We start from the raw sequence: 23,639 nt of genomic DNA, 5'->3' as shown, positions 1-23,639 counted from the left end.
TCAGCTAGTTGGAATCCCCTTTTTTTGTCCAGACAGAAACTGTATGTAGACAGGAGAAAGTCCTCCAGTTATTCTAGGCCCTAATAGATGTTTGCAAGCCTCAGCAATGGGTGACTGCAGGCAATAACGGACTGCCCAAAGCCTTTGATACCTAGGGCAGTGCTTGACTTCTGGGTCTTTGGGTTTGGTTCTAGGTTCAAAGTGTTATATATCTCTTGATGTTGTGTCTACTTCACTTGGAGGAAGGCTCTTCATCCTGCTGCTGCTGCAACCTCCCCCACTCTCCTCTGCAGCGCCCTACATGCAGGCCCTGTCAGCCACCACCTGCCTGAAGTTACATGTTGAAGATCCCTGATGCTCCAGAAGTCCCCCTGCTGCCACTCTTGCCAACACAAACTGACTCTAGTGTTACCAGCAAGTGGTCCAATGCCCTTCCTGCCTATGCCTCTCACTGCCCTGCAGATGCTGCTGCCGCTCTTCTCTTCGTCTTCCTGGCTCAGCTGCTCTACAAGCGATGAGACTCAGAAGTATAGGCAAGGCGGGCCACTCAAGAGAAGGCTACTGGATCTGCTGCAGCAACACCAGGGGCCAGTCACCAGAGGGTGTCTTTTAGATGTTCACAACCAGCATATAAGGCCAGAAGGGGTGTCTGCACCAAGCATGGCAGTCCCTTCATGCAAATGTCTGTATCATTCTTAGATCTTCTTTTGGGCCACAAGGAAGTGAATCCCTCTGGTTTGGGTAGGAATAGCTCTGAAGATTGTGGTGGCAGAAAGTCCAGTTCAAGCTACTTGCTGGGCAGTGTGGTTTGGGTGCTAGCATGATGACAGTCCAGCTGCCTGGCTGGCTCAGGGTAGCCAGGGGCTTGGGGAAAGGGTCTAATGGTTGTTAGTGAGATAGTTAAATCTCCCCATCTCCCAACATTCAACATTTAGCACATTTAAATGAAAAATAAACTTTCAAGAGGGTGTTTACATAAACCATTAACAGTATTATAATAGTATTTAGCTGTACTCTAGCAATGTGTAACTCCTGCCTGTTCTCCAAGAGACAAGTGGGTTCCTTCTGTTTAATTCATGTACAATCTAAATTCACTGGTTAAAAGGGACACTGATAGGATAGATTTTATTATTATTGATTTATTTTCCCAGTCCTGGGGCTTGAGCTCAGGGACTGTACACTGTCCCTGAGCTTCTTTTTCTCAAGGTTAGCACTCTACCACCGAGCCACAGCACCACTTCTGGCTTTTTCTGTTATGTGCTACTGAGGAATCAAACTCAGGGCTTCATGCATGCTAGGCAAGCACTCTACCACTAAGCCACATTTCCAGCCCCAGATAGATTTTAAAATATAATCAACTGTAAGAAACTCAGGAAGTTTTCTTCAACTATGATACAGACAGACTTAAAAAAAGATGGAAAGATATACATATATATAAATATATAAACATTAATCAAAAGAAAAGTACAAGGACCATTAAGTAGACAGACTTCAAAGCAACACAATTATCAAACACCATGAGGTATATTAAGTAATATTAAAAAGGTCAACAGACTAAGAGCAGCATTCTAGTGCTATAACATATGAGAAGCAAAGACTGACAGAATGAAAGAAAAGATGGACAAGCTACAATGACAGCTGGAAACTTCAAAATACAGCTCTTATAGTGAGGACTAGACAGGAAATAAGCAAGAATATAGGACCCAATATTCTATAACACAACAGCTCTACGCAACACCGAAGAGAACAGACCAACACAAAGCATTGGTGGCTTATGCCTATAATCCTAGCTACTCAAGAGGCTAAGATCTGAGGATCATGTCTGAAGTCAGTTGAGGCAGGAGATTCTTAATTCCAATTAACCATCAAAATAGCTGGAAGTGGAGCTGGGGTTAAAGTGGTAGAGTGCTAGCTTTGAGCAAAAAAGCTCAGGGACAGTGCCCAGGATCTGATTTCAAGTCTCAGGACCTGTACAACCACAACCACAACAACAAACCAGACCACCCTACAATAGCAGTACCTCAAAACACATACCAACAAAGACTATATTCTGAACCATAAAATAACCCTGAACAAATCTGTAAGACAGTTACTAGTCAAAATTTATTCTGAATGTATTCTAGATAAGATTAACATCAGAATCAGTAGAATGCATAAAACAGATTATACTCCCTAAAGTAGATGGTTCTACTTAATCTACTGACTACATAAAACAGAGGGTAAGTAAAGAACAATTCAGCTGGGTGCCAGTGGCTCACACCTGTAATCCTAGCTAGTCAGGAGGCTGAGATCTGAGGATTGCGGCTCAAAGCCAGTCTGAGCAGGAAACTCCATGAGATTCCTTTTTTTTTTGGGGGGGGCCCAGTTGTGAGGCCTGAACTCTTGGCCTAGGTGCTGTCCCTCAGCTCTTCAGCTCAAGGCTAGCACTCTACCACTTGAGCCACAGTGCCACTTCCGGCTTTTTTTTTTCTGCTTATGTGATGCTGAGGAATCGAATCTAGGGCGTTAAGCATGCAAGGCGAGCGCTCTACCACTGAGCCAATTTCCCAGCCCTCCAGGAGACTCTTATCTCCAATTAACCACCAGAAGACCAAAAGTGGTGCTGTGGCTCAAGTGGTAGAATGCTCACCTTGAGCTGAAGAGCTCAGTGACAGTGCCCAGGCTCAGAGTTCAAGCCCCATGACCAACAGCAACAACAAAAAGAACAATTAATATTCAATGCCTGACTGGCCTAGAGTTGAGACACTGGTCTTCTCCTGCCTTTGGACTTAGACGTAGACTTGGACTGGAACTGACACCATCTGATCTTGATCCTTAGCTTGCTGACTCAAGACAATGGGCCTCATTAGCCTCCACCAAGAGAGTCAACTCCTTATAATCATCTTTCCCTCTCCTTTCTCTATGCACTGTGCACATGCATGCACACATACATACGTATTGGCTCTGTTTCTCTAGAAAACCCTAATATACTCATTTTTAAAAATTAGTATACAGTAATCAGTCAGGAGCAGATATCATTGTGACATTTCCAAGCATGTTTACACTGTATTTCAATCAACTTTCTCCTTCTAATCACTCTCTCTTATCCCCTCCTTTCTAAAACAATTGCAATAGGTTTTATTTTTCTATTTTCAGACAGGCAACCAATCTACTTGGACTACTGCCCTATCCTTAGTATACTCTTTAAATATACATTCAGAAGTACTATTAAAATACAAGATGACTTCTTTGGAGAGATTAGCAAGCTGATTCGAAAATCTGTGTGGAAATGTTAAGATAAAGACTAGCCCAAACAATCTTGAGAAAAAAGAAAAAAATTGTAGGAAAGTTCTTGATGTCACCATTTCTATAAAGATACAATGACAAAGAGTACAAAGATAATCAGACCAATGGAGTAGAAAACCTGGAAACAAGCCCTTATAGGTTGGGTTTCAGTAAGGAGCTCAGGACCATTCAGCAGAAAACAGTCTATTTAACAAAGTGAGGTAAACTGGGTTTCTACATGCAGGAGAATGAAGCTGTATGCTTATCTAATATGCACATAAATAAAATAATTCAAAATGTAATAAAGACTTAAGCCTAAGAGCTAACACTAAAAAGCTCATAGAATAAATCATGGGGCAAGAATTTTATAACATTTGATTTGGCCGTTTTCTTGGATATCACACCAAAGGCAAAGAAAACAGATGATAAAAACAAACTGGACTTCAGGAAACTTAAAAATGCTTGTCAATCAAAGGACATGATAATAGAGTATAAAGGAAACCCAAAGAATGTGAGGAAATATTTCTAAATCACTTATCTGATAAGGGACTAATATTAAAGATAAAGCACTCTTAAAACTCAACACTGAAAAACAACTCAATCAGAAACTAAGAGAGGACTCATTACCAAAAGCATGAAAAAGACAACCTATGTAAAGAGAAAATATTTGCCAATAATAAATCTGATAGGGGTTAATATCCAGAATATATAGAAAGTGTCTACAGTTCTACAACAAAAAGAGAAAAACCAATTAAAAGATTGGCAGATGCCGGGCACTGGTGGCTCACGCCTGTAATCCTAGCTACTCAGGAGGCTGAGATCTGAGGATCAAGGTTCAAAGCCAGCCTGGACAGGAAAGTCCGTGAAACTCTTATTTCCAATAACCTACCAGAAAACTGGAAGTGGCGCTGTAGCTCAAGTGGTAGAGCGCTCACCTTGAGCTGAAGAGCTGAGGGATAGCGCTCAGGCCCAGAGTTCAAGCCCCACAACCAAAAAAAAAAAAAAGATTGGCAGAGGACTTGGATGGGTATTTCTCTAAAGAAGAAGAAACTGATCCATAAATACATGAAAAGATGTTCAACATCACTAATCATTGAGAAATCCAAACCAAAACTGCAATGACAACACTTCATGCTCATTAATATCAAATTAATATAAAATTAATATAAAAAATAAAGCAAGTGTTGGTGAGGATGTACAGAAACTGGAGGATTGTATATGACTTGTAGAAATACTAAATGATGCAGCACAGGAGTATAATGGTTCCTTAAAACAGCAATATGGGGCTTCCCACATAGGCCCAGCAGTTACAATTCCATCCCAAAGCATAGAATAATGAGAACAGAAAACACATCCTTATAAAAATCTAAATGCAAATGTTCCTAATAGTATTCTTTATAGCTCTAAATGTCATCAATTGATGATGAATATACAATGGGTATTATTTGAAAAGCAACAAAGTACTGATACATTCACAGTGCTTATGAACCTTGAAAATGTCACATGAAAGAATCCAATCACACAGGACACATGTTGCATGATTTCACATATATTCAAGGTTTAGGAATGGGAAAATCCACAGAGACAGAAAACAGGTTGGTTTTCAGGGACTGGAAGGAAAGGGGAATGGAGCAGTGGGCTTTTGTGGGGAGTGATGAAAATGTGGTAGAATTAGGTAGTGGACATGACTTAATGAATATAATAACGGCCACTGAGCTTACTCACTAGAAGGATGAACTACATGAAGTGTGTATTCTCTCAATTAAAAAAAGGTAAATAAAGCACTGAACATGAAAGAGCCATCTGGTTTCTAGCTGAGGGGACAGCAGTACCCTCACCTGCTCGTAGATTTCAATGGCTTTCTGGTACTGCTCCAGTTGTGCGGCGTAGGCGGCCACCTTCAGCAGACACTTGTTAGCTGAGCTAAAATTAAGGACCAGAGCAGAGTAAGCAACAACCCACATGAAAAATAAGAGACGACTGTGCATGGACCCCAGGTACATGAGGATATTTGCATTTGGTACAAAAACAGATGACTTGTCTTTTATCACCATACTAAAACTCATTTATTAATATTAAAAACAGGAACACTTGCCTGTTAGACTCTTCTCCTTTGTAATAATCAGCAGATTGTTCATAATGTGCAATAGCCTGAAAATAAATACATTTCATTCACAAACAATTCATTGGAAGAGCTGCATTTAAAACTATGTTTATAGCCCAGTGTGGTTGTTCAAGCCTATAATTCCAACTATTTGGGAGATGGAGGAAGGAGGTTTGCCTTTAAGGCTGCCCTCAAAGACCAAGACCCTATCTGAAAAACAAACTAAACAAAAGCAAAAGGATGAGACATGGATCAAACGGTAAAGCTCTTGCCTAGTGAGTATGAGGCTTGGAGTTCAATCCTCAGTCAGTACTGTCAAAATAAGCCATTACATTTGTGCATCTATTTCTTTATTTCTTTTTCTTTTTTTTTTTTTTTTTTGGTTGGTCGTGGGGCTTGAACTCTGGGCCTGGGCGCTTTCCCTGTGCTCTTCAGCTCAAGGCAAGCACTCTACCGCTTGAGCCACAGAGCCACTTCTGGTTTTCTAGAGGTTTATTGGAGGTAAAATTCTCATGGAGTTTCCTACCTGGGCTGGCTTTGAACTGTGATCCTAAGATCTCAGCCTCCTGAGTAGCTAGGATTACAGTGTGAGTCACTGGTGCCCAGCTCTTTATTTTTTTGTCGGTCATAGGGCCTGAACTTTGGGCCTGGATGTCCCTCAGCTCTTCAGCTCAAGGCCACTGCTCTACCACTCGAGCCACTTCTGGCTTTTTCTGCTTATGTGGTGCTGAGGAATCGAACCCAGGGCCTCATGCATGCAAGGCAAGCACTCTACCACTGAGCCACCTTCCCAGTCCATGTGCATATATTTCTTCTAGAACTCAACCCTATTCTAGCAGTCATCTTCCACAACTTGGCCTACTTTATTTAGTAAATACAGGAAAGCATATACCTCTGTAAACCTATAGTGCTAGAATGCTCCCTATTAATCAAATCTGTTTTTTTTTTCTTCCCTACAGCAAACACCCAGTTATACCATCTTCCTAGCCTCCACTGTGGTAAAGGTGGTCAGGTGACTAGTTCTTTTTGATGGAATATAAACAGCCATTTTCAGGCTGGGGATACACACACATCTTACTCTATACTATTCTTCAGATCTCTGACAATTCCCATAAGCTAGAATGACAATAACCAACTCTAGTGTAATATTGGAAATCACAGATTTCTAAATAAGCTCAGCCTGCCTTCTAAATAACCTCAAAGGTCAGAATGTAACCTAATCCTAGTGTACCCGCCACTAGAAATCCACAACAGCTACACCAGATTGTATTTCAGAAAGGAGTGAAGCACTGCTAGACCTGCAGCACTGACTACTCTTAAAACCACAGAGGTTCAGTGAAATCAAGCAATAGGACAAGGTAGAACACATAGCTGCTGGAGCTGGAACTATGCAAAGCAGCTGAGAAGAGCTGCATGAGTAGATTTCTGTTTCCAGCTACATTTTATGAGGAATGAATGCTGGAAGGAATTAGCTGGTTTACAAGCAGGTATGAAAGGCAATAGGCCACATCTAGAGATAAGGGTCTCATAAAATTGGAAAAAACAGTGACTGCTATATCCCACATGAGAAGAGGTAAGTAAGTCTGCAAATGATTTACGCCAGAAATCTGGAAAACTTCTGCAACAGGTCAGATAATAAGTATCTTGGATCTTGTGAGTCAAATCATCTCTGTGGCAGTGCAGTCCCCGATAGTATGGCCATGAACACAAAAATGAGTATGGCTGCATATAAGAATACTTTATTCTTGATCAATGACATTTCAATTTCACATTATTATTATTATTATTATTGCTTATGTGGTGCTGAGGAATCGAACCCAGGGCCTCATGCATGCAAGGCAAGCGCTCTACCACTGAACCACCTTCCCAGCCCTCACATTATTTTTATGTGTCACAAAATGCTTTTTCTCTAACTGAAAAAAAAAAACAATGCAAAAACTATTCTTAGCTTGCAGGCACAAAGATACAAGGTTGGTAGGCCCCTGCTTTAAATTACAAAAGTTTCTCAATAAGCCCCAGAGAGAGCTAGCAGCATACAAAGATCAGATTAAAGGTGCTAGGAACAGGCTCAAGAAAACAGTAAATAAAAGGCTTGGAAACTATGTCAGATTATCATTTAGGGCTTTGTTTCCTGCCACAAGGAATGGACTAGAAGCAAATAAGGGTTGGCCTGTAGACAGTACGTAGACAGTAGCAATAGCCACCAGAGCAGCACCATCTCTGACGTCACAGGAAGAAGGCAGAAGAGCCTTCTGTAGTGCGGAGTACCTACACCATGCAACTTTGCACACTTTTATAAAAAACAAAACAAAACAAAACATGTTTACTGTTTTGGAAAGATTGGGTTCACTTAAGTCTATCCTAATTAATATGAAAATTATTTTTACCTGACAATGTGCATCTTCTCCTAGTGAAACACAGGCTCTATAAGGGCAGATTTCAGAACTGCTGCTCACGACTACAGCCCTGAGCCTAGTTTATAATGCCTAGCATAGGGTAGGTGCTGAGTGAATAAACATGAACAACACCACAAATGAAAAGCCCCCTACTGCCAATATTTTGATTAAGTTGGAATGTTAGGAAAAAATGCTTTTCAATGTATTGACGGTTACTTAAGAAACAACAACAAAAAACCCTTCTTGGGGCTTAAGATGTACCTCAGTGGTAGAGTGTACTTATTAACATACACAAGGCCCTGTCTCCCCACCACAAAACAACCCCTTCTTTGAACTGTTCCCCTGCTCTGAAGTATGTAGTATAGTTTCCCATTGTAATCAAACAGAGTAAAATTTTTGAAAAGCAAAACATAACAAAAAATCATTCTGTAGAGTAAATGATTATAAAACCTCTTCTGGAAGAGGTTAAATGTCCAATGGACTCTTAACAGGAGGTGAAATCTTCTATGCACAAGCAGGCGAATGCTCTACCTGCTTCTGATGCTTTCATGCTTAAGAGTCCACTATGTAGGCGAAATAGCCTCAAAGACCCCTTCCATGGGACCAGTGCTTTTAGAACCAATGCTCTGAGACAGGATCTAATGGCCAGCCCGTCAGCCTGTCATATATGTCTAACCTAGCTTTAGTAAACAGTTTTAAATTATTCTCTTCCACAGCTGAAAAGAAAATTGAGTCAGAGCTCCCCTGGATCATTTAAAAACACCATCTAAAGAGGATTCATATGGCTGGGTTTACCATTTTACCTCATGAAATTAAAAGTAGAAATAGAGTTCATGAAATGTCACACTTTACTGACCAATAGCTTAAATCTGAATCAGGGAATAAGCTCTGGGTAGTATTAATAGAGAGTCAATCTATTTGCAATAAACCAGATACAAGGTATCTTGGTGAAAGTGATTTTTCAAACATAAGCTTCATATACCACTGCTCGCATTTTTTTGGAAGAAGGAAAGAGATGGCAATGATGTTTGTAAATAATGCGAAGCCCAAAATAAGGAAACATAATGAGCTAACCCAAGTGTATATGTATACAGTAATATGCTTGAAAAAAATTTTTGAGGCTGGTTTTACTGTATAGTCAGGCTGACCTCGAACTCCAAATCTTCCTTCCTCTACTTTTTGAGTGCTAGTATTACAGGCATGTACTGCCACTTCAGGTCCATGCTTTCTAAAACTTTAACAGAACAGACCACAGGAGTGAAAATAGTGCCACCTACTGGCAAAGCATAGAATGGCAGAAACATGAGGGGTATTTTATTTTTTGGGTCCGGTTGTGGAGCCTGAACTCTGGGTCTGGGCGCTGTCCCTCAGCTCTTCAGCTCAAGGCTAGTGCTCTACCACTTGAGCCACAGTGCCACTTCCGGCTTTTTTTTTGCTTACGTGGTGCTGAGGAATCGAACCCAAGGCCTCAGGCATGCAAGGCAAGCACTCTACCACTGAGCCACCTTCCCAGCCCACATGAGGGGTATTTTATTTTATTTTATTTATTTATTTTTTGTGTGAGGGGTATTTTAGAAGCTGCTTTGGCAAATCAAAGGGAAAAAACATTGTGTTACAGATAATTATACTCTGGTGGCAGAAATGACACGACACTGAGGGGTCTGGACCCAAGTGCTCTTCTGATTGTCATGAACTAGAAAACTAGTCCAGGAAGATATTGGTGCAGTGTTTGTCTCTGAAAGACTCACTCAACCTCAATAAAGGTACATGCCCATCACAGGCACTCTGACCAAGCAAAGACCCCAGACACACCAACTCGGCATTCTTGGATCCCATCACTAGGCCCACACCAGAGAACAACTGAGAGTTCAGCTCCAGGCTCCTTTACCTTTACTCGGGATCCACAGATAACCCCAGAGGTTATCTCAGGTTATCTCAGAGGCACATGCCAGGGCACGGGTCACGGTTTCCTCAGCAAGGCATGACATGGCAATGGGACAGGGACAAACATTGAGTGGTATGTGATGAGTAGGAGCACATTTTGTGTTGAATAACAAAAGGCGGTGGTCAGCATGTCAAAAGGGCTTCCATGTTAACCATGGGGCTCCAGCCTTAGCGCTGCCTCAAATATGAAATGGGGATGTGGTCTGCTTATTCAGTACCTATCAGAGAAATGGGGGAAAAGCTCTCTGCTGACACAGGCACCACATCCAGCAGAGGGCAAGGGACACAAATACAAGGAACAATGAGCAAGTATATACTAACATATGATAAAAGGTGACACATGTTGCATGATGAGAGAAAAAAATGAGTGAGGTATTCATGTGTGGTGGAGAAATAATCCTGTGGGTTATGAATTTAACTGTACAGCCCTTATAGGCCTCAGGGGAAAGGTGATACAATGAAGAGAAACATGGAAAAGTCAGCCACTGGGACTTGGAGGTTGTGAAACTAGCCATATGGACATGTAAGGTGGCTGAGTGGGCAGAGAGTCAGATGGATGTGTGGTACACACCTGTAACCCCAGCACTCGGGAGGCAGAGGCAGAAGGATTTCAAATTCTAGGGCAGCCTTGATCACATAGTGAGAGTCTATCTCAACAACAAACAAAGGTCCTCGGGGGTGGATGTTGGGGATTTAAGCTCAGTGGAAGAGCACTTGCCTGGCAAGGCCCCGAGTTTGATCCTCAGCTCTAGTGGAGGGGCAGGAGCTCATCTGGCATGTGTACAAAGCAGCAAAGAACCCATGGTGGCAGGAACAAGGGACAGCAAGGGAAACTGATGTACAGAGATGCATGAGGAGCATAGACAGGGCGGGAGGAGCAATCCAGTGGGGTGATAAAGGCTGATTACATGGCTCCTTCTGCTCCTGTGAGCAAAGGTGGTGCTAATAAGAGCTGGAAGCAATGGAGAAACTGCACCTTCACAGGATTCACAAAGTTCATGCTGGTTTCTCTGTTACAGAAGGGCTTGGCATGGGCAGGGGGGACGGAAGTGAGGAGACCAGTTAGGAGGCTCCTGTGGTGATGTAGTGAAGCTGGAACTGAGGTGTGCGGGACAGCCCACAGAAACTGCTCACCTGTTGGATGAAGCGTGGGGAAAAGACACGGTAGCCTGCCATGTGAAGGGGAAGACTGAGGTGGGTATGGCACTTGAGCTCTTACCCCAAGGCCTTGACAGTTGGACCTCAGTGGAAAGGTGAGCAGGCAGGTGGGTTTCACCGGGAGTTTGGAGCAAATCTGGGCTGCAGACAGACTTGCGTTTCGCTGGCACACAGACGGGAAAGCAGCACCGCCAGAGGTGCTTCACCGTCTTCCCAGAGCCTCAAGAGACCTTCACTACATGACTGAAAATTACTTTGGTCATACTAATGTTCTGATATGAATTAGTGTACAAACAGTGGCTGAATTTGGTTAAGTCTCAACAGCTATCTTGCCTTAAACACTCATTCCAGCAAAGCACCCCCCCTACCCAGCCAGCCACTCCCAGAAGTCTCAGGAGACCCCCATGATACTGCAAGCACTCAATCAATGAAGACAGGGAAGACCCCTGGCATCTTCCTTCCACTTTCTTTGCCACTTGCAGAGCTGTGTCCCACACTTACCTTCTCGATGTCCACGAGCTCAGTCTCATAGATCTCAGCAATAGTGATGTGGTGCTTCGCTGCGATTGTAAACCTTCCCTAGGAGGAAAAATCCAGAGTCAGACATATGTTTTACCTATGTGAATGCCACGCAGAGTTTTGAAACAGAAAAACAATCAAACATAATGACTCTAAGCCATGTTAGGGATTCCACCCCATAGCCACTCAAGCAAAGCAACATCTTACCATGTCTGTGTAAATGTCGATGGCTGCATTTAAGCAGTTGATAGCCTCTGAAGCGTAGGCATTTAAGAAAAACAATGAAAAATCCATTCAGTCAAAGAGGGTTCAGGTGAGCCTGTCTTCTTGGCTGTTATTAGAGGGTAATGAGGTACAATTTGGGTGGGAGGATGGGCAGGTCAGTTAGTAAAGCAAACACAAATCATGCACAAGTCCAAGTTCATGAGCATGGCTTTGTTCCTAGCAGCTAAAGGCTGATTTAAGGAAATGTGGCTGGAGTATTAATTGGCTCAGTGCTCTTAACCTTAAAGTGAAAACTGCATCCAAGGTGGCAGACTGTGTTACAAAGAAAACAAGACTATGGGGATTGTCACCAACACTGATACACCATGTCTGCTAATACATGAAGAAATGTATTGCTCATTAATGTCATGTGAATATATATTAATTTTAGAAGATGGTGTTGCTTAACAAGAAAGGCCAGTTCAATCGATTCTATCATTTACGTGGCTGCAATCAATAGAGATGCTTGTTTAGACAGCTCAGACACGTTCAAAGGTGCTAACTTGTGGTATACTAATGTATCCAAAAAAAGGAAGAAAAATATCTAATAAATGATCATGTTAATTAATCACATTAATTTCCTGAAACAGTAAGCCAAGAAATTTCCTGTCACCAAGTAGGTATTTATACTGCTGGCCTATGACTGACAGCTCCAAGTTAATTGCTTTTGGTTTGAAAGAGGCACAATGAGGCAAAGCTTTACTTAAGAATTAGAAAGGTATCTACAACAATAACAATTAAAAGCAATTTCCCCTTAAACTATATAAACTACATGAATTCACTGTTACACCTTTAAAAATACAGGAAAAAAAACCACCCCAGAGTAAACATGATTTGCCTCTAACTCTACAGAAACACGGTTAAGTGTAGGAATTGGTTTTTCTTTCTATGTTTTGGATGCATTTCTATGTGTACATACTTGTTTTCTGAAATTGTAATCATTCAGTCTTATGGGGTTCTTTAATAACCTTGGGAACATTTTATTAAGTCATGAAGGGCCTTTGAAACCAGGGATTTTTTTTAAGACAAGGTCTTGCTGTATAGTCCAAGCTGTCCACTGTCCTGCTTGTTTCCTGAATGCTGGCACCTCTACCTGAGGCTTGCAGGCAGGGATTTTACTGCCCGTGTCATGTTCTAACCATACCATTCTACATCTCCTTCTCACATGGACTATGTCATTTATCACTTTAGGAAAAAGAAAAACAACTGTGATTAATCTTTATATAAAAGCCCTCGAAATACCATATTTCTGTATGACTTATTCATAAAAATTGGGACTTATGTGTTAAACGAAATGAGCTAGAAACAAACAAAAATTGAAAGAAAAATAGGAGATTCAAACGTATTCATGTATAAATGCGAGAAAAAGATATTAATACTTTTAATTGCAAAGTATAATTACCTAATGAAAACAATGAGAGTTCCAAATTTTACCACTTTAAACATCTAATTTTATTTTTTTCTCCTTAAAATACTTTAGAAAAATACTTTTTAAAAGTGAGAACAGGCAGGATGACTTAAACCTGTAATCTCAGCTATATGAAAGTAGAGACCAGAAAGATCACGGGTTCAAGGCTAGCCTGGGCAAAAGTTTGTTGAGATCTTGTATCAATAAGCTGGGCATGGTAACATATACCTGTGACCCCAACTATGCAGAGACTGCAGATGGCACTGTCTCAGTCTGGGTAAGGAGTTGGGGGAAGCAAGACTTTTCCTGAGAAATAAAGCAAAAAACACTGGGGACATAGATCAAGCCAGACAGCACCTGCCTAGCAAATGTGAGGCCATGAGTTCCAACCCTAATACCACCAAAATAAAACAAAGCAAGATCAAAATGAGTGCTAGGTGCCTAAGGCATGTTTTTAACAAGTAGATGTTACCATTTCCCACTAAGTAGGTCTTAAAATTCAATGAGTATTTAGGAGAAGGGAACACTAGAATTTTCTTGTTAGTACAGGAATATATTTCATAAAATTGAAATACAGGAGCCAGGTGTGGCAGTCATACCAACTTGGGAGGTAGAGGCAAGAAGACCACAACTCCCAAGATCAGCCTGGGCTACAAAGTAAGACTTTGTCTCAAAAAACAATAATTATAAGAAGTCTTAGATAAAATTAAAGGCAATTTACACAAAGTTCTCTACAATTCAACAGAAAATTGAACTTAAGAAAATGGTGTTGACAACTAAACAGCCAAGATCAAATAAAGCATTTTCTTAAAAGGCCCCAAAGTTCCTAAAGTTCTCTATTTTACCAAAATACAAAACTCTCATTTACTAGGACTGCATTGATCGACCTTAACTCTGAAGAGAACACTGGCTAGTCAATTACACAGAGAGGGAGGTGTTGCCCTACCTTGAGGGTCTGCCTTCTTGTAGGCATTTCCGGCATCCACAAAGCTGGTAGCAGAGTCATGTTTGCTCTGAAGTTGCATGTGGAGCTTGGCAGCTTGACAAAATGCATTTCCTGCAGCTGAAGAAGAGGCCACAGTTAAACCCAGAGGAGTAAGTCTCCTGAAGAACAGGTCTGGCTTGAAGACTGGCCCTGACTAAAAAGCTTACCGTTCCCTGAGATAGAGCAGTCTAGTAGGAGGTTCCTGCAAACATGGCCAAATGCATATGCTTTTCCATCAGTCCCACAGGGCTTGCCAATGGCCCTAGACACCCTTTTCTGATCCACCGTTCAATGCCAGTTCTATCCCATATTCATAAAACAAATATCCAAATTTGTTTCCAGCTATAAATAATTAAAAGAAAGCAAAACACTGAAGCCAAGGATACTTGTTTACACTTTCAAATCTGAGTATCCACAGGACCTATTTGTCATCATTGAAGAAGCTGATCTCTACTGGATAAAAGCAAAATTAAGAATGTCACAGAACTGCCAAGCATGGTGAGATACACCTAGAATTCCGATACTTGGTAGGCTGAGTCAGGAGAAAGGAAAGCAAATTAAGAGATCTTCCTAAGCTACATAGTAAGACCCTGTCTTAAAAAAGAAAGAAAGAAAAAAAGAAAGTTCCTAAACCTTAAGGCTTATTTTTATTTTATTTGAGCTCAAGGTCTGGGAGCTGTCTCTGAGATTCTTTTTACCAAGGCTAGCACTCTTGCACTTGAGCCATATCTCTGGTATTTGTTTTTAGTGGCTAACTGGAGATGAGTCTCAACAGACTTTTCTTGCCCTGGCTGGCTTGGAACCATCATCCTCACAGCTTCAATCCACAATCCTCAGATCTCAATCTCCTGAGTAGGACTGCAGGATTGCAGGTGTGAGACAACAGGGCCTGGCTTAGGTCTTTTGTTTTTGTTTTTAATTGTTGTTATGGTTTGGATATCTAGTAACACTCCCCCTTCAATCTTCACAAAAGACTCTTGTATTAAAGGGCTGGTTCACATCTTGTGATGCTATTTTGAAAGGTTATGGAAATTTCAAAAGTAAAACTTTTGACCAGAGGAAGCTGGTCCTAGGGGGCTCTATCAGGGAAACCTTCTCTCTCTCCCTCTCTCTGCTTCCTGACTGCTAGGTGGTAATGAACCTCCTCTTCCACATGTTCCTGCCACCATCATGTACAGGGTCAGGCAATCATGAAATCAATAATCTCTTCCCTTGTTAGGCTGTTCTCTCAGTATTTTTTTCACAGCCCTCACTAGCACGAACATGAAGTGGCACCCACTGCTATGCTGAACTTTTGCTTTAAATGTATTTGTAAAACATATAACATCTGGGGCTGGGAAGGTGGCTCAGTGGTAGAGTGCTTGCCTTGCATGCATGAGGCCCTGGGTTCCATTCCTCAGAACCACATAAGCAGAAAAAAAAAAGCCAGAAGTGGCGCTATGGCTCAAGTGGTAGAGCGCTAGCCTTGAGCTGAAGAGCTGAGGGACAGCGCCCAGGCCCAGAGTTCAGGCCCATGACCAGATCCCCCCCACCCCCCAAAAAATAACATCTAATTTAGTTCAAGCTTCAGCTGCGCTCTTTTTGTGGTTCCCATCTTCTTCCCCAGGGAGGAGCACTAGCTCCTTTCCCTTAGGTTGAGTTTCTGAACTTTAACTGCTCCCACACTCTGCACAAAAGGTAGTACTAACTCTGGAGCCAGGCTATCAGGTTCCATTCTTGCTCTCTGCCTCAGGTTCTGTGAGGAGGAAGCAGAGAGCAAGCTAGCCCTGAATCTGCTGGTACCTTGATGATAGAGTTTTTAGCTTCCAGAATGGTGAGCAATGCGTTTCTGGTTCCCATCAACTACTAGGCTTTCATAGCAGCAGGATAGGACCAAGAGACACTCAAAACTGGAACTGGAGAAACCCTGCTGGCCACTGGAAAATCTGAGGGACAACTGGTCCTGAGGAGGGACCAAGACTATGCCAGGATAGGGATGGGCAGGAACCTGGGTACTTAAGGCAACAGCTAACCTCTAAGTGGCAGTTTGGCGGTATGCTAGCTGTAGAGTAGCTCTGAGGGACTCTGCTTCAGAAGGATGTGGTACTGGCTTAGACTCCTAAGTGCTTAGAAGGGTCACAGACAGACAGACAGACAGACAGACAGACAGACAGACAGACAGATAGATGGATATTTGTTATTGTAAAGGTGATGTACAGAGGGGTTACAGTTACATAAGTCAGGTAATGAGTACATTTCTTTTTGAATAGTGTCACCCCTCCCTCATTTCTCTGTTTTTTTTTCTCTCCCACAAGTTGTATAGTTCATTTTCAACATAGTATCACTGCTGCATTTGTTCATCCTTTGTCCCACCATTTCTTTGCTCCCTTCCTAACCTTCCCCAAAACAGATAATTTTACATATAAGACAAAAGGTACAGAAATCAAAAACAGTGACAAAGGAGAAAAGAACAAGAAAAACAAGAAGCAAAATAACAAAAACCTCTTCATTTCAAACATCATTTTATGCAATCATATGCCCATAGCTATTGAACCTTTGTGATTCTTTCCTAAGAATATCCTCCTTTGGTCTCATTGTGTGAAAGTCTAAAGTCCTGTATAATTTATCATGGCCCAGTATATTTTTCTGTCTTTTACTATCCAATGTGTTTACTTGTAGATTTGGTAAGGAAATGGAAAGAGTTGGAAAAAATTATATTAAGCAAAGTAAGCCAGACCCAAAGAAACATAGGATACATGGTTTTCCCCACTTGTTTTAACGAGAAAGTGCTAAGAAGGGTCTTTTTCAGGTACTGGTTTTAGACATTGTTATTCATGCAGCTTTATCCTTGGTTCATTCCCACACCTTGTCATGTTTAAAACATCATCACTTCATTACAACTTGCCTACTTATCCTCCTGCTAGGATTTCATTTTTGGTGCTTTTGTGTTTATGATCCCAGAGCCCACCCTTTTCTTGCTAAGTACAATATTACCGTAGGCCAGGGAGAGCACTTGAGCTGTATATTTTGTGCAACAGCTTTTTCAAACCAGTTGCTGGCTTACTTTTCACTCTAAGCACTCATTCCAGTCATTACCAACAAGTGCCATCTTAATATCTTCAGACCCGGAAACGTCTTTAAAGGAATACATTAAACTCAATGGCCCCTGGAAGTCACCCAACTTCTCAGGCTAAAGTTCTTCTATATGAAAATTGATCGAATGCTGGTAAGAATTAGAACCATTAGCTCAATCACAAGATAACTTCAAAACCATAAAGAGCTGTAATGGTGTTAGGATCATCACCACTGCACCATAGTATAGAGTGAGAAGGACCTTTCAGACTCATCCTGTTGAAAGCATTTTCTCCTTTGAAATAACGTTTAAAGTGTGTCTGTCTTAAAGGCAAATGAGGAAACAGTTTACAGAGAAGTCAGGGGAGACACCCCCCATCACCTGGAAGCTGTGAGCAGAACTAGATTCACATCCCTAGTTCTGGTCTAAGATTGTCTCCATTTTTACTTACTGGGTCATGAAGTCTCTTTTTTGGGTAAGAGGCATTTATTATTTTTTTTGCAAATCAATGTCAAAAAGGCATTTTCTGAGAAAATAAATAATGAAGTCAGGCATGGTGGTGCACACCTGTAAACCTAGCTGTGGGTAGTTGTGGCAGAAAAATGGTTGAGCTCCAGGCTGGTCTGAGCTGAATAGTGAGATTCTTTCTCAAAATTAATAAAATAATCAATAATAAAATAATCTGCAGGGGCTGATGTGACAATTCCCTCAGGGTGTCAGCTCTCATGATCTCTCAAGCTCTTATCTCAGAAGTAGGGAAGGGTTAGCAATTTTCAACTGATATTTAAAGAAAATCAGGCATTTCTATGTTTTCCTAGTAGTTTGAGTTTTAAGACTGTAAGGTTCGCCAGAAAGGAAACCACCAAATGGCTCAGGCAGAAAAGAGTTTATTGGGGAGGGGGGGGGGCGGTAGGAAGAGAGCAAACTTTGGGCCTTAACAAGATGGAGGGACATAGAGACAGAGGGAAAGGAAAAAGAAAAAGAGGGGATTCATGTTGAGCTGGATTATATAGGGAAAGGTGGGAGGTGGGGCCACAGCAGATGGGGAAGTGATCTCAGAGCCTGGGAAACCTCTCACTGCCCCAGGATGGCTTGACCAGGGCAGTTCAGGAAATGACCTCAGCGGATGAGGAAGAGACCTCAGAGCCTGGGATCCTTTGCTGACACACAGTCAGGTGATAGACAGTCAGGTGATTACTGGCTTTAGGCAGGTGAAGAGGAAAGGGAAGGGGCTGTTCTCCAGGGCAAACCTAACAAAAACAACTTCCATTCCTTGTGGCATTGTATTTATCTGACAACGTCAGTAAGAAGCAAAGCTTATTCTCCCTAATTCCAAGTAATTTTAGCTTATTACTTGTGAGTCTAATGCCTTAGGGACTGCCCTTGCTCAGTTCCTTTCTATCATCCTGCAAGTGAAAGATACCTGTCACCAGGGCCACCACTCTCATTCTTAAGGGCAACACAAATGTTATTTCTTCCTACAAACTGACTTTAACATATCTGTCAGAAAAGCAAACAAGTAAAACCTTTGTACATACCACTCCAGTTCTTAGCCATCTTGAACATATTTGCAGCTCTGGTGTACATTTCACAAGCCTCTTCTATTCGTGTGTTTCCTCTACAAAAAAAATTTAAAACATGAGGTTATATTTTATTACAACAACCACCCATATTCTTCATCCTCTGGGTGCTGGTGGCTCATGACTGTAATGAGATCTAAGGATCACAGTTTGAAGCTAGCCTAGGCAGGAAAGTCTTTGAGACTACTATCACTACTACACTACCAAGGATAGCCAGAAGTAGAACTGTGGGCTCAAGTGGTAGAGCACTAGCCTTGAGCAAAATAATCTTAAGGACAGCACCCAGGCCTTGAGATCCAAGCCCCAGCACTGATACAAACAAAAACAAAACCAAAATAATAATAAATGGTTTTTGGTAGTACTGGGGTAGTACTGGGGCTTGATTCAGGAAAATAATGAACATTTAGTGAATACTTGCTATATGTCAGACAAATGGGAAATGCTATTACTGTCTCCATATTCCAGATGAGAAAACTGACGTATATAAATCTGAAGTCACCAACTACAACCACATAGTATAGCTACCATAGAAATGGGATTATAATATTCATCTGGCTGAGTTGGGAGTTCTGTTCCTTATCAGTTATTTTTATGTATATATAAAAATTAAGTTTTTAGTCCAGGTAATTAGAAGTTTATTTCTCAAAGGAGGTTGAATTTGAAGGACAAAGATGCCTTTACCTTGTTTTTCAAGAGTTTACCACTATCTCTGTTCAGACTTAAAAATAAAACCTGAAGGCTAGTCCTGGTGATACATGCCTGCAACCCCAAGCTTCTAGAGAAAGAGGCAGGATGGGTAAGGAATACAAGCTTAGCTTAGATTGATAGTGAATTCAAAAGCCAGACACTGGTTGCTCATGCCTGTAATCCTAACTACTTGGGAGGCTGAGATCTGAGAACTGAGGTTCAAAGCCAGCCCAGGAAAGACCATGAGACTCATCTCCAGTTAACCACCAAAAAACAGGAAGTGGAGCTGTGGCTCAAAGTGGTAGAATGCTAACCTTGAGCAGAAAAACTCAGGGACAGAGCCCAGGCCCCGAGTTCAAGCCCATAACGATAATAAATTCAAGGCCAGCCTGAGCTAAATAGTAGGAACCTGTCTCAAAACAATAAAATAAAAACAAAACAAAAATCAAAGCCTGAATCCAGAGCATCTGGTAGAGTGTCATACTATTCTTCTTCTGTATTATGTCAGCTCTGAGCATCTGGTAGAGTGTCATACTATTCTTCTTCTGTATTATGTCCACTCTGAGCATCTGGTAGAGTATCATACTATTCTACTTCAGTATTATGTCCGCTCTGGCCAGGGCAAGCCTTTGCCTCAACATAGGTGGGTGTTTAGAGTGCAGCCCTTACTCAGTACAGAACAGGGCACCAATTGCTAAATGAATACAAGTAGTCCTGGAAAGGACAGTGAAGTTCTACAGGGGGCAGCTGATTCCACTGAAGGACAACTATAAATGCTCAGTTGTGAGAACCTGAAAATCCAAGCTGTGAGACCCCAAAAGGATTGGGAGTTTGGAATGCCTTCTCCCAATACACTCTTGGAATGCTAAATTTTCCGGGAAAGGTCAATCAGTCTAGGGACTCAGATTCCACACTAAACTGTGTGTGAGCCTAAGGGTAGACTTAGGTTTATGCAAATTGTCTCTTGTTTACTGTTTGGCTCCCCTTCCCAGAACATACCACTTGTATATAAACTACTGTCACAAGTTGAAGTTTGTACTTTACTTCCTTGCCTGAGACCAATAAAAACCTTGGTTAATGGAATCCTGGGATCTGTTATCAGCAGAAGGCTACCTGTCCCCTGGTTCCCAAACCTCAGTTCCTAGGTACAGTCTCCATTATTGTATTGGTTCCTGTTACAGTGGATTAATGAGCAAATGTGGGTTGCAACACTCAAACACTCAATTCATACACAAAACCCTTGGGTTTTGAAGACTTTCCTGAAGACTTTCCTAAAGACTTCCCTAATGCAAGATTGCCTTTTCTAAGCCAAGGTCTGTCTACAAAAGGCATTTTATCTATGATGTCTATCAACATTATAAATATAGAATAAGAGGAAAATAGATGGGGCTGGGAAGGTGGCTCAGTGGTAGAGTGCTTGCTTTGCATACATGAGGCCCTGGGTTTGATTCCTCAGCACCACATAAGCAAAAAGAAAACAGTAGGAAGTGGCGCTGTGGCTCAAGTGGTAGAGTGTTAGCCTTGAGCTGAAGAGCTGAGGGACCAGCACCCAGGCCCAGAGTTTAGGCCCCGTAACCGGATCCCCCCCCTCCCCCCAAAAAAGAGGAAAATCGAGACCTGGGAGAGACTTCATTATGTGTAGTTCACATAATGAGGAATTCAGAATAGATCATGGACTCAAGGACTCAGAGACAGGGAGACTTCACACAATATGAATGTGAATGAGTGCAAATACCTGTTCCAGGAACTGGATAAAGCTGAGCTGCAGCAAGGGGTATACAGTTAACTTCTATGTCAATGAAAGCTATGCACAGTTGAGGCTGGGCACAAAGTTAGGCCCAGGTGTGAGTGGGGCCCAAAGTTTGACCCTCAGAGAGCCCTTTAATTTCTCCTCTCAGATTTGTATATGTAAATTGTGGGTATCATCTATACTTTGGGTTTTTATGAGGATCAAAAGAAATCACCCATAGATAACTGCTGCTGTGTTAATTGATGCAGAGTAGGTCCTCAATCAGGACAATTACTATAACTAGATTCATGCACAGAAAGCATAAAACTCATGTTGAAACTTAATTATAATGCAACAAAGTTGGAAGGTGGGGCCTAATGAAAGGGATTTGGACTTGTGGGAGTGGATTTTCTCTCTTTCCTCTGCCACTGGACAATACACATTCTCCCTTCAGACTTGTCATGTGAAGACTCAGCAGCAAGACTCAGATACCAGGTGCCAGTGCCTTGATCTTGCACTTTTCAGCCTCCATAATTCTAAGAAACTTGTTCTTTGTAAATTCGGGTCTCAGGTATTCTCTTATAGTAGCAAGAAGGAGAATAATATATCCAGACCTGAAGGAGTATTGAGGGAGCATGGAGGAGTAATAATAGCTAAAAGGACATTGTTTCTGTCTGGGGTGAAGATGTTGTAAAATTGTTCTGATAGTTGCACAGCTCGAGATATACAAAAAAAATCACTGAATTATAATTTGGTGATTTATATGGATTATATATATATATATGTATATATATAATGAATTATCTGTCTGTCCCTAAAGAGCTGTAGCCTCCACCCATTAAAAAAACAAAACAGTGGGGCGCTGGTGGCTCATGCCTGTAATCCTAGCTACTCAGGAGGCTGAGATCTGAGGATCCTGGTTCAAAGCCAGGGCAGGAAAATCCGTGAGACTCTTATCTCCAATAAACCACTAGAAAACCAGAAGTGATGCTGGCTCAAGCAGTAGAGCACTTGCCTTTAGCTGAGGAGAACAGGGACAGCACCCAAGCCCAGAGTTCAAGCCCCATGACCGACCAAAAAACAAAACAAAAACAAAAAAAAACCCAAACCTTTGGGGGTTATGTGTTACAGTGAATGACAGAATGGCAAGAAGCTATACCAAAAAAGGAAGCTGAAGAAAGTAGAGCCTTATTCTCATACACCTTTTCTCTTCTTTAAATTTACATTTTTACAACACAATTTGCAAATAGGCTTCCCCAGTGGAAAATTCTTAGCATGTGAAGCTTCTTGATTATAGACACATCTCCCTGGATCTAACAAGAGTTGTCTACTTTCATGGGTCTTGTTTTTCTAAAATGTACCAAGAATTTTAAACTGTAATTACAATGCAATCATTCTTATTAAAGGTTGCTAAATAAAGCTAGTTTAATTAAAATGTACTTCATCCTATTATTTTCAGAGATATAGACATAGCTAAGAATAAGAAAATTCCTGTATTTCCATATGTCATACCATTTTCAGTATAGCAATCATAAAAGGCACTATCTCTATTTAACAGAAAAGAAAATGGGATCTGGAGGTCAATGGCTTATTCTTGTCACCCAGCCTAGGAGAGTGGTACAGCTGACTCCTGACTTCTTTAGTGATCTTTATAAACACTGAAAAAAACCCAGCTAGACCAAGAGACTACACCTCCTTGAAACAACACCACAAGTACTCTCATTTATAAAATTCTAAAAACTCCTTTGCTATAAAGAGAACACAACTGTAAAACTTCATGAAAAATTACATTTCAGAAATCATACCAAATGCTTACCTGTATATAAAAGTTAATCGTCATGTTTTAAGGATATTCAGAATTCACATTTAAATTATTCAAATGACTGCTAACCAGAGTTTTCAATAGAGACAGAAGTTTCTTGAACACAGAAATCAGATTCTGTGATATTATGTAATAAAGTAATATAATAAAGTACATGTCACTAAGCTGATAGAGCTAAATTCCTATTTTTTGGTTATTATGGAATTCAGACCTTGAACAGCCAAATGCTTTCTCTACTATAAAATAAAATACTGGCCAGCTGGTAAAAGAACTGCTACCACTCTTTGGCCCAAGCTGGACAAACTGTCTCACTGCTAGCAGCAAGGTGAAATCCCTCTTCCTGACCAAGAAAAAAACATTTGTTGATGTCAATATGTGCCAGAAAACACTAGGAAGAGATTATATTGCCCACAGGAAGGTTAGAATGCTGCAGCAAGAAAATCAAACCTCAGGGATGGAAGAAGTCCAAGACAGCACACCCAACCCTACCATATTCCACTGAGGTCAAAATGCCAACACATCCAAACATCAGAAACCAACGAATCCTCAAACAATCTGAATCTTGATTTGCTCCATCCTGAATAATCACTGCTTTGGAGCATTGCACCACACTAGAATGATAATACAGACTATTTTAAACTGTAGGTGGGAGGAGGGAGGTATCAAAGTAGACATGTGGGAATTAATGGCACACACATCCTGAGATACAGCTGAAAGAGGTGACAAA

The 23,639-nt window shown here is 41.3% G+C and overlaps 1 protein-coding gene across 1 annotated transcript in view; it reads right to left on the bottom strand.

The window, feature by feature from the left end:
* The window catches only part of Napb (NSF attachment protein beta), a 41,702-nt gene that overhangs the window by 8,047 nt on the left and 10,016 nt on the right, over positions 1 to 23,639 (bottom strand). Inside the window, exons 2-7 of the mRNA XM_070006646.1 lie at positions 18,633 to 18,712; positions 14,004 to 14,120; positions 11,593 to 11,639; positions 11,368 to 11,445; positions 5,360 to 5,415; positions 5,103 to 5,187 (exon numbers count right to left, since the gene is read on the bottom strand). Of these exons, the coding sequence (XP_069862747.1) occupies positions 5,103 to 5,187; positions 5,360 to 5,415; positions 11,368 to 11,445; positions 11,593 to 11,639; positions 14,004 to 14,120; positions 18,633 to 18,712 (463 nt within the window). The remainder of the gene's footprint in view (positions 1 to 5,102; positions 5,188 to 5,359; positions 5,416 to 11,367; positions 11,446 to 11,592; positions 11,640 to 14,003; positions 14,121 to 18,632; positions 18,713 to 23,639) is intronic.

The sequence above is a fragment of the Dipodomys merriami genome, unplaced genomic scaffold, assembly GCF_024711535.1.
Source record: "Dipodomys merriami isolate MVZ:Mamm:240054 unplaced genomic scaffold, mDipMer1.0.p SCAF_7, whole genome shotgun sequence".
In the NCBI taxonomy this organism is placed as follows: domain Eukaryota; kingdom Metazoa; phylum Chordata; class Mammalia; order Rodentia; family Heteromyidae; genus Dipodomys; species Dipodomys merriami.
Note: the sequence above shows the minus strand (reverse complement) of the source record. Positions and strands in the feature narration are given on the sequence as shown.